Here is a 12,276-nt window from a genome sequence, read left to right as displayed (position 1 = left end):
ACAATACAATCATTATTATATATATATATATATATTTTTTTCGATCATATTTAGTCACCATGATCAAGGTCCAAAGGCCATTCAAGGATAAGTGTTAATGGGTATCTTAATGGAAATAGGATAATTTATTTTAGGGGGACTGCTTTTTAAGAACCTGTTTAGGCTGGACTTGAAAACAGCCATGTTATAATCAGCTGGGAAGCAGCTCTTAGTATTGTGTTCCACAGACAAGCAGCTCTAGAAAAAAAAAAATTCTGCTCATGGAATTGCAGCTTAGATTTAGGCATAGAGTATAAAGAAAGTTGTAGTTAGTCAGGTGTTGGTCACAAAAGACTTACAGGAAGGAACCATAGAGTGAAGCTCAGTTGAGCACTTGTCATGAAAATAATGATAGAGAAGAAAGATGCTTGCAATGTCTCTTCTATGAGAAAGAGGCTGCAGAGAGAAGAAAAGGACGTTGCTCATCAGATTTCAATGTCTGTTTTGTACTCTGTCAAGGAAGGAGAGGATGCTCTGAGTAGCCCTTCCCCAGATGTGGCAACAGTACTATACCCTAGGATGTACTTGACTCTTATACAGGTAGAGAATCGCATCGACAGTGAGATACCTACCAGAGCGGTACAATGATTCAACTATTTTTCTGGTGATCTTGGCAAAAGATTTGATGTATGTGTTCCATTTCAGATCAGGAGTAAAGGCCAGTTCCAGAAGCATGCCAAGAGATGGTGCTTTCACAATGAGAACTATTCATTTCAATCAAGGCTAGGTGGGGATCAGAGTGTTGATGATGGAAAGAGAGAAGCTTTGTTTTAGATGCATTAAAATTAAGCAACAACCTTTTTCCCCATTGCACAATGTGCTCAAGGTCAGAAAAGAGAGAATCAGAAAGATCTTGGTTATTGCCGGCCTTTGTAATGTTGCCATAGACGGTAGTGTCGTCTGCATAAATGTCTACAAATGTGATTTGGATGATTATTGATGAATATCAGGAAGAGAGATGGGCCTAAGAAGGAACCCTGAAGGACGCCAGCATTGGTGTTATGAGCTTCAGACTTCTGCCCATCGGCTAATACTCTTATGTACCTATCAGAAAGAAAACAATAATAGGTCCCCCACTAGCAACCAAACTCCAATCTCTGTCGAACGTCGAAATGTGACTTCTCTTTGCCCATTTTACAAGTATTTTAATGGTAATTGCTCTGACAAACTCAAAGCACTTGTACCACCTCAACATAAATAACTCGCCCCTTCCCTCAACAAATCCCTCAAGCAACAAAACTCCATCTCTCCACTGTAGAGATCTCTAGATGCCATAACGCCTTCTACTCAAATAGTTTCTTCCTTTGAACTGTTACACCTTGGAATTCCCTTTTGTGTTCCTGCTTCCTTGACTGTATCGATATGTAGAGGTTCAAGTATAATGGTAACAGATATCTCACTGCCCAACTCCCTACATAGTATCCCTGTAAATTTGGTCCCAAATAGTAGCCCCTTACAACAAAGTGGCAATGTACCTTGTTTGGGGTGAAATAATAGTGTAAAAAAAATATATGCTTTATTAAATTAATTATTTGCACAAGATAAATATAGAAAGTGTATTTGTTTCATGCAACGCCAGAAGTTTGTACTAGAGTAGGAGTGAGAAATTTTAAATAAATGGCCAAAAATAAAATGTGCACTTTTCCAATTATTTAAAAGTACACTCATGAGTACCCCTTCCCCCCAATCCAACAAAATTTGGGAGTAATTGTTATAACATTATTCAAGCCCTATTCTAAACTTGATTAGTAATTTGTTCCATTTTTTAAAAAATCTTTATATTCACTCCAATCAAGGCACATGGTCACTGAAACAGAAGGGGTTACTGAGGGGGGTAACAGTGGCTAAGTGGTTAACGGCACAGACTGACAATGTATGTGTGCCAAGTTTGAATCCAGTTGTTTCCACAGAAACATTTTCATCAAACTTAGATCTGACATTTTCTCCCCCTCCCAAACACACACTGCTGGAGTGGACACATAAAATAAGAGATTACAAAGAATTAGAAACTACATTTATAAGGGCATCCTAAGTAGGAAATTGTATTGTATGAAGTTTTTTTTTTTTTTCACATTACATTTAAATTTCTGCATGTTGGTATCGTCGAGGGGAAACAGAAAACAGGGTGGAAATTCCAAAGGCAAGCAGTGTCAGAAAAGAAACTAATAAATTAGAATGAAGGCTTTCCAGCATCTGGGGAATTCTACAGTGAAGAGGTGGAATTTTGCTGATTGATGGATGGTCAGCAATAATTACATTGAGGGGGCATAAACATAGCAAGTTAGTTAGAACATATTTTATTGTAGTACTTGTAAAACAAGTACAGGGATGCAACATTGCAGTGATAAAAGAAGAGTTGGAGCTTGATAGACAGTGTGTGACATAATGGATAAGATACTCTTTTTCGGACAATCTCTAAAAGGGAAAGACCAGATGTGGCAACAATATTCCATAAATAAATCTAATTGTGTGATTTAATTCACAACATATTTCTTATCAGTAAATCCTAGAGGGATTGTGTTACAGGAGCATTTTTCAATCCTATGATTACATTCAAATTAATTGGATCCATTTTTAAGGGAATCTATCGAATAATTCCGAGTAAGGTGTAGATAAATAAAAAAAACATGATTTTCCATCTTACAATGTCATTGTCTTCTCCGTTGCAAGTTCCATTAGCAGCTGATTGCATCCATTGACCATCTTCCGATTTTCCCAGAAGAGAAATCAGATCCACATCATTAGCTCCAGTATCTCCAGAAGAATCCTGCAAGAGTTTGTCAACACCAAACTTGATGATGTCTTGCAGCTGAAAAAGAAAAAAAAATTTAAATGCATGAATATATTAGATGACCCGTTGGCGATTGCTTGTTCCACTTTGATTTTATTTAAAAATTCATGAACTGTAATATATCAAATTAATTTTTTTTATTTAGAAAAAAAAAATCTATATATCTATAAAATGAGAATGCGTGAGGACACTTTTCAACCTATATACTCAATGAATTTTTTTATCTACAGACTTGAAATTTGGTATATAGGATATTCAGACTTGTGGAAAACTTCTTAATCTGTTTTCACCCAGAAAAAAGGGGCTTATGGGTTTAAAATTGAAAAATTAGTATGTGGGAGTGATCAGATTTTTATCTGTTTGCTAACTTTCATGAATTTCACAAAAGCTTTAATATAGATAATAATCTCTCTCTCATATATATATATATATATATATATATATATATATATATATATATATATATATAATTTGTATTCCTGTCTGTTTGTTTGATTGTCCACAATTTGATTTGGGGCAAAACATGACAAATACAATTTGTGTGTGTGTGGGGGGGGGGGGAGATTACATTTGAAACATAAAATAACAATAAATTTAATTAATTTTTATGAGACCATTCTGTACTTTCACCTAATAATTTTATAAACAAAACGAACCACAAAATGACAAATTCAATTTTTTTTTTGGAGTGGGGAGGATTGCATTAGAAACATAAAATGACAAAAAATTTCATTTAATTGTTTTTAGAATTACTTTTTGGTAGATCTTCATTTTTTTTAAGGTTCTGCCTACTTGGCAAATATTTTTATTTTTTTGCGACCAAATGGGCATTCGCTGCTATTTTTTATTGAAACAAAAGTTGTAATGATTTATTTTAAATTCTTTTTTTTGGGGGGAGGGGGGGGGTTCTTTCCAGTGCTCAATATCCGGAGAATAGTTTCTTCTCTTTGCATCCCTTCTACCGAAATATCTGGAGGAGAGGGTATCACATACTTCTTTTTTTGAGCAATTACATTTGCATGTTTTCATCCGTTTTTGGAATTGTTGTGAGGGGTATCCACATTGCCCATGATGAAAATGATTAGTAAAGCAGGCGTGTTTTAAACGGAACTTCATGTCAACCCAGGCAACGCCGGGTACCCATGCTAGTATATCTATCCATCTATCTATAAAAGTGTATGTGTCTGTGTGTGTGTGTGTACATTTCCCTATGAAATAACTGTCAATTTTTAGTCTACATACTCGAAATTTGATATACAGGGTACTGAGATTTGGGGAAATCTATGTGATCGGTTTTCGGTCAGAAATTTGGCTGTTAAGGGATCAAAGTTCAACGATTTGACCTTTGAGAGCTCTAGCAAACTCCTCTGACAATTTTGGGTATAAACAATTGAAATTTTAGATATAGGTTCCTTGGATATGGATCTAACTTAATAACTTGATTTGTGCCCAAAACAATAAATCTTAAGGGGTCAAAGTTAAAAAAATTGGCCGTTTTTTTTGTTTTTTTTTGCTTAGCATACATCTCCAAACACCCAGGCAACGCCGGGCACACATGCTAGTATATATATATATATATATATATATATATATATATATATATATATATATATATATGTTGTTTTTATTATTTTTAGCACTGGGAATAAATTAGCCTTGGAGAGCTTTCTCCGTTTTCACGTGCATTATTGCCGGCATTTTTTTTTTTTTTTTTTGAGACTCAATTTTACACATTAGTTTGCTTTTCAAAATGAAAGAAGTCAATCTTGACTGCTATTCTGGAAATTGCATGGCCAATCAGAACCCACCAATTTGAACGCGTCTTCTGACAATTTGAAGTGGAAACACGATTGAGTAAAATTCATAGAAGTTCCTTCAAACAATAAAAAGTAAACAAAATAATAAAAAATAAATAAAAAGAAACTACTTATTAATAGAGGTGTATTTTCATATATAATATGTGAAATGTCAATATTAAATGTTCAGAAAGTTTATGATGCTTTTGAAAAGAAGAACTTAAAAAAAAATCACAAGTTCCCTCCACACCCTCTCTCACTTATCTGTTAATGCTGAAGTAAAGAAGACAAAAAGTAAACTCTTGTCATACAGCATTGTATTAGTTTACCCTTGCATTCTCTCTGTGCATTTTTTATAAGTTATTCAGTATTTAATAAAATTACTTTTGAATGAAACTGACCCCCACCCAACTCTGTAAAAATGTTTTAAAGTATGTGGTTTAAGGTTATGCAATTATATATATACTAGCAGGGGTGCCCGGCGTTGCTCAGGTGTTTAGAGGTGTATGCTGTGCAAAAAAAGCAAAAAAAAAACAAAAACAAAAAAAATGGTTAATTTTTTAAAACTTTGACCCCTATTATGACCCCTTAAAATTTATTGTTTCGGGCTCAAATCACTTTATTAAGTTAGATCCAGGTTCAAGGAACCTATATCTAAAATTTCAAGTGTCTAGACCCAAAATTGTCGGAGGAGTTTTGCACAGTGGGCCCAGATGGCCAATGTTTGGAAATAGAGGTGAAGCATCATCACAAATGACTTTTATAAGATTTTTTTCAAAACTTTTGAGGCATATGATCAACTTGGGTTCATTTTAATTAGATTTTAACTGATATTTGTCTCTGAAAACAGTTCTGGGACCAAATTGACCTATTTTGGCTGTGTCACAAAATGTCGCGAATCTACCGAAATTTACTAAATTCAGAGAAATATTGAAATAGGCATTATTTCAGTTTGGATTGAGATAGGAAAGTGGTTGAGGGCTTGTTAGAAGCGTATGGCCAAGGAGAACATAATGGAAGCAATTCATGTTGAGCTAATATACCAGTTTATGTATTGGCTTTTATAAAGTAATGAATCTGTCTGAAATTGTGTATTTCTGTTGAAAATTGCACAGGTAACAATACAAACATTATGTGTATTATTGAATTTTCTCAAAACCTCACATAAAGATAATATAAATTAATCAAGAAAAATGTCTTCAATAAGGCTTGCATACCAGTTCTTGGACAAGCCAAACAACCGATTATGTGAACATATGGCACACTGGCCCCAGATCGCCAAACTTTGGAAATAGAGATTAGGCGAAGTCTTACTTTGATTTTTCTGGCATTTTCTCGTTTTTTTTTTTCAGTTTTATACCCAAGTACAGAGTAACTAAAGCATATTTTGACTTAGAGAAAGTGTATAAAATATATACAGGAACCAAAAATGCTTTGATTTTGTCTAAATTCACGAAATTAGGAGAAATTATAAAATTGGAGTAGTTTCGTTGACTCAACCGAGATAATTCAGTTTGTGTTATGTTTCTCATTCCATACTGGCAGATAAGAATATAAAATAAAACAACAAATAAATCACCATCTAGTCAAGAAAAATGTCTTCAACGAGGCTTGCATACCACCGCTTCGGTAGACCTACCAACCGACCATGCGACCGAATGGTGTGATCGTCAGCTCCACATTCCGTGCAAAATTTTCTTGCCTGAAAATGAGTGGTTATGTTCTGGATGATTGGATCTGATCGTTCCAGTAACCTGGCCATTACATCAGTTAATTGGAGCAGTGGGTCAGTTTTCCTCGACAAGAACTGCAAGTAGTTGCGAATGTCTTTATTCGACTCTAAGCATTCCTCTGACAGACTTCCCAGTCCATGAGCATCATTTAGACTCATCAATTCTGTTGAATGATGAAGAGTCCCATGCAAGGTGTGATTCATCATGACCCATGGGAAGTTGTCACACAAATTGTATGAAGTCTGCTCACAAAGTTCTTTGAACTTCATCAGATCGATCTTACGTGACGACGACACAACCGATAGAACAGTGGAGAGCTGACGATGAAGGAGAAGCAGGTTTTCTCGGTGTTTTTCATCAACTAATTTTTCGATTGAAGCTAGAACTTCCTCTGAAAAGAAGCGACGGCCTTGTGGACCATTGGTTGATGTCCCACCTTTTCCACCAGCAGAGTTGACTCTATCAAGATACAGGCCTGTCTCTGTGTAGATCGCTTCGAGAACTCGATCCTTCGCTCGACGGACAGGTTCACCACGAACGTCGGACCTCTCAATCCACTGTTGGTAGTCAGCATGGCACCGATACAAAACCTTCAGGAACCACGTTGTTCCATTGATTTACGAATGAGTCACAGTGATGCTTGATTGGTCAGATGTTGTGAGTGGCTTCTTGGTTAATCCTTGACGAGTCTCAAAATCTCCTTATTTTGCTTTGACTTTACCATTCTCATCAACTAGTTCATTGTACAGCTCGAGAGAATTCTTTGCCGATCTGTTAATGGGAAAGCCCTCTGCAACCTTGGTTCTGTCAGTCCAATCAGCCTGTTTTGTTGTGCATAGGATGCAATCAGCCCCTCCCAACCCTGAAATGTCCCTTTTGAATTTCAGATCCTTCATTGAATCGTGTACTATGACATTCACATCATATCCTTGACCATCAGCAGTAACAAAAATTCCATCTGAAGCCAACTCTTGGCGTGCTTTGTCTGTAGTGGGAACGACCATATTAAGAAGATCTTCATCGGTCTCTTTCTCCCTGATCAAGAATAGTGGTCTTAATGTTCTACAGTTGTTTGGCGAGTGATTCTGCCACAGACAAAAAGAAGAACCGTCCTGGTAACGAGCAAGTAGTTTCAGTGGTGTAATGCCATACTGGAACATATTTTCAGTTGCGTCCAGCATACTTGTAGAGTTCCACACTACTTGTTGACCAGCACCGTCACATCCATCTTTAAACACCATTTCAAGGACACCATCTCTGCATTTATCTTTTATGATTTTCTTAGGGATCAAGGATATGATGGACTCGATCGTCATTTTCACTAGGTCCTTGTACTGCACCTGAACTCCACTGTCATCAAGAACTGGGGAGATACTGGGGCGGAGCTTTTTACGTCCCTCCAACAACTCATTGCTGGTTGGAAAATAGATTCCCTTCGCAGCAAGTATGTGCCTCATCTTTCTCATTTGCTCCCTACTCAACGTTAATGAATGCATCAATGCAATCGCTTCATTGATCTCAAAGGAATGAATATCGTTCACATTGGACGAAAATATCTCATACCCAACTCGAGCTGTCTTCTTTTCCGATTGAATATTCACACGATGAATCATATATCCTAGCAACTGAGTGACTGAAAGCTCAGGACATTCCTTTGCAGCGTATTCTTCAATGTAGTCGAGCAGACCCTGTGTTCTTTCCTTCTGCATTCTCTCCCCTAAGTTGACAAAACTCTTCCTTTGCTTCTTTCCAACTTGTGGACAGTTCCCTTCCATTTCGATTTCTTCTTTCGATGCTTGAGCAAGGATTTCGGTGTGTGCTAGGCGTTTCTTTTTCAATCGTTTGAAATGGTTCCATGCATTCAAGAAGAAGCCACTGATTTCTTTGTTTTCGTGAAAACCATGAGTTTCTCTGAATTGGCGAAAGCATTTGGCATATTCAGGTGGTTTGGTACGGCATAATGCAGCCTGACTAATGATGGCTTCGAAGACCTGATATTCTGTGGTGAGAACATTGTTGCCTGCCATCTGAATATGATAATTTCTTTTTTTTAAACTTCAGTTAACCCGATAATAGCCTGTAATGAAGAAAAAAGCATAGACATTAACTGAATGGTCATATAGAATAATAGAATACTCAAAATATTTGATAGAACATGTAAAAGCAAACTAAAACTTTGGCAAAATGCCCGAATTTGGTAATTTGGTCCCAGATCCCGGAAAAATGAAAATTCTATTTGTCAGAAAAAAAATTTACTGCTAAGATTTACAAAACAAATTTGACATAGTTAGAAAGGTCTTAGGCTATATTTTTTGAAACATACATACTTTGATATGTAAATCTTAGCGGTTTTTGAGCTATTTGAGGAATTGAACAAAAAATAAATGACAATTTTGCTGAAACATTAAGGTAAAATTTCACTAAATAAGCTTTTATCTTATCAAAATTTCATCTATTATACTACAAACAAGACCTCTGTTAGAAAAAAAAGATGAATTTAGTTATACAAATTGAAAAAATAACATCAAAAAACCCATTATGGCATTTTATTTACAAATTCTGGCTTAGTTTATATGATAAGGTTCATATGTAGTCAAGAATATGATCTCGACACGATTTTGAATTTCTGCTAGGTTTGAGATAGCATAAAATCACTTCACGTGATGCTACAGACCTAATTTTTTTTTTGTTTGTTCAGAAATTTTATTTACTTACAGAATTTCTATAGTTCAAGGTACATAGAGAAAGTTTTTTTTAGGCTATTTCCACCTCTGGGCCCACTGTGTTTGGTAGATTTCTTAAAGGTCAAATCGTTGAAATTTGACCCCTTAACAGCCAAATTTCTGGCTGACACCCGTCACATCGATTTTCCCAAATCTCAGTACCCGGTATTTCAAATTTCGTGTCTATAGACTAAAAATTGACAGAGTTATTGCGTAGGGAAATGTACACAGACAGACAGACACGTTCACTTTTATATATATATATATATATATATATATATATATATATATATATACACACACACACATACATACAGGGTGTCCATAAAGTCCGTGTGCACTTAAAAAAATTTATAACTTTATTTGTGTTTGCAATAGAAATAATCTGTAAAATGGATTTGAAAGAAGTAAATCTATATTTTTTAAGCTTTTATTAAAATTTTATTTAACTTTCCACATGATCTCCATCATTAGCAATACAAAGGGTAATACGATTTTGCAGTTCACGAAAAACATTTGCCAAATGATTTATAGTAATGCCTGAAATCACATTAGTTATTCTAGCTTTCAAATCTTCCAATGAACTAGGTTTGGTTGCATACACAATTGTTTTCACATGTTCCCATAAAAAAAAAATCTAATGGAGTCAAATCTGGCGAACGTGGAGGCCAATGAGATGGTCCACCCCTTCAGATTCATCTATTAGGAAATTCCTGATTTAGAAACTGTCTAACACGCTGAGCAAAGGGACAAGGAGCTCCATCTTGTTGAAACACTGTATCATCTTTCAAGTTTAATTGTTCAAGTTGCAGAATAAAGCAATTCTGCAACATATCTAAGTAGCTGTCACTGTTAATAACATGATTTTCAAAAAAATATGGCCCTATGATTCAATTTATTCCCAAAGCATACCACACATTAACTTTAAGAAAGTCCGTTTCATGTTCAACAGTTTCATTTGGGGTTTCAGTTCCCCAAATTTGGCAATTATGCCTGTTGACCTTGCCACTAATGTGAAATGTTGCTTCTTCAGAAAACAGTAAATTACTCACAAATGCATCATCATTGCAAAGTTTTTCATTGAACTGGTGACAGAAAGTTAGCCGTGCATAATAATCCTCTTCTAACAACTGTTGATGTAATTGAATTTTGTAAGCTTTCATATGAAGTTTTGCCCACAGAATCTTATGCACAGTAGACTTTGGCAGCCCGAGCTCCAATGATGCCCGTCTTATAGACTTTCTTGGACTTGCAGTAAAGGATTCTTCTATGGAAGCAACACTTTCGTCACTGACACATGGCCTTCCAGACCGTGGTTTATCATGGACAGAGCCTGTCTCTTTAAATTTTTTCATCCATTTAACAATGGTGTTCCTATGAGGCGCTTTTTTATTGTATTAAATTCTAAACTTTGTACAGCAATAGTAGATTTTAATTCAGCCAACCAAAGGACACAGTTTACTTTTTCCTCAATTGAAACCATGAGATCAAATTGATTCTGAAAAACAAAAGAAAATATTTTTTACTTATTTTTTTACTTATCTAAAAATTGTTACGAATTTTGTGGTGAAAAATTATTCAATAACTATACTTAAAACTAGATACATGAAACTTTATAACATTTTTTACAGATTATTTCTATCGCAAATATAAATAAAGTTATAAATTTTTTAAAGTGCACACGAACTTTATGGACACCATATATATATATATATATATACACACACACACACACACACACACACACAAGCATGAGTGCCCAGCGTTGCCCCGGGTGTTTGAAAATGCATGTTGAGAAAAAAAAAAAAAAAAAAAAAAAAAGTGATTGTAAGAAGGCAGGCTTGAACCCGTACCGCAAAGGAGGAAAAGAACGTGAAAAAAAACGTGACGTCTTTGCTGTTACAACCACCGCCAAACCGGAAGTGACGTAGGTTTAAATTAAGGCTAGACAATCGAAAAGAGGGGGATGACTTTCGAAAATATCGGTGAAAAAAGCGACCCCTCCCTGCTGAAAAGTGCCCAGTTGAGGGTGAAGAAATTAATGTTTTTAGCTAATTTTTCGGTATTTGTCGTCTGAAGGGTCGAACTTCAAAATGATACTGATCTTGTGAAAATCCGTTGCCTCTGTCTAAAGTTTTAGGCAAACATACATTTATATATTTGTAGCTCAAATTTTCGACCCAAACTGATTAAAAAGCTTCACTATCTCTGAATATCCTTTATGTAAAATTTCAAATGTTTAGACCAGAAATTATCTGAGTAATTTGGTAGAGACCGCAGAGGTTAAATTTTTTAAAACTTTGACCCCTATTATGACCCCATAACATTTATTTTTTTAGGCTAAAATCAAGTTATTAAGTTAGATTCATATACAAGGAACCTATATCTAAAATTTCAATTGTTTATACCCAAAATTGGCGGAGGAGTTTGCTAGAGTTCTCAAAGATCAAATCGAACTTTGACCCCTTAACAGCCAAATTTCTGGCTGAAAACGGATTACAGAGATTTTCCCAAATCTCAGTACCCTGTATATCAAATTTCGAGTCTGTAGACTGAAAATTGACAGAGTTATTGCATAGGGAAATGTACACAGACAGACACTTTCACAGATATATAGATGTGTGCGAGTGTGAATCAAAAAGACAAAAAGGAAAACAATTAAACACAAATCAAAAATAAGAGCTTTATCGGTTCCATCTGAATTATCAAACATTGATGAAACCGGTAAATCTCTCTCTTTTTTTTTTTAATTTGATTTTCCTTTTGTTTTTTTGTTTTTTCATAAATTTTGTTTCAACACCATGTATTTTATCCTATATATGAGATACAAGTTAAGATAAAGAATAAAGTTACAGAGGAACTTTATAACATTATGAAGTCAATACAGGTTACAGAAAGTGGAATGTGAAAAAAAGCCATGGCATTTCAAAGCTAAATGCTTCCTGTCAGAAGAGGAGAAAAGGCCAGCATTATACAAAAGTAAAGTTAAAAAGACAACACCAACTTTGAATATATATATATATATATATATATATATATATATATATATTGGTCATTGTAAGCCAACCACTTGTTGTGTATATTGTGGAATACAATATTCTATTTCCAGCATAATTATGTACATCATAGAGATTTTTCTTTATTTTTGTTTGGGGGTATCCTGAATAAGAAACAATACTTCAAATGATTTTAAA

The 12,276-nt window shown here is 35.0% G+C and overlaps 1 protein-coding gene across 2 annotated transcripts in view; it reads right to left on the bottom strand.

The window, feature by feature from the left end:
• LOC145276971 (ATP-dependent chromatin remodeler CHD1L-like) overlaps positions 1–12,276 on the bottom strand; it is a 144,901-nt gene that overhangs the window by 34,083 nt on the left and 98,542 nt on the right. For both annotated transcript variants that reach the window (XM_080128519.1, XM_080128521.1), the window contains exon 13: positions 2,684–2,848. In XM_080128519.1, coding sequence (XP_079984645.1) covers positions 2,684–2,848 — 165 coding nt within the window. The remainder of the gene's footprint in view (positions 1–2,683; positions 2,849–12,276) is intronic.

This window comes from Euprymna scolopes, chromosome 5 (assembly GCF_053919585.1).
Source record: "Euprymna scolopes isolate OS-2025 chromosome 5, ASM5391958v1, whole genome shotgun sequence".
In the NCBI taxonomy this organism is placed as follows: domain Eukaryota; kingdom Metazoa; phylum Mollusca; class Cephalopoda; order Sepiida; family Sepiolidae; genus Euprymna; species Euprymna scolopes.
This window is presented reverse-complemented; position numbering and strand designations above follow the sequence as displayed.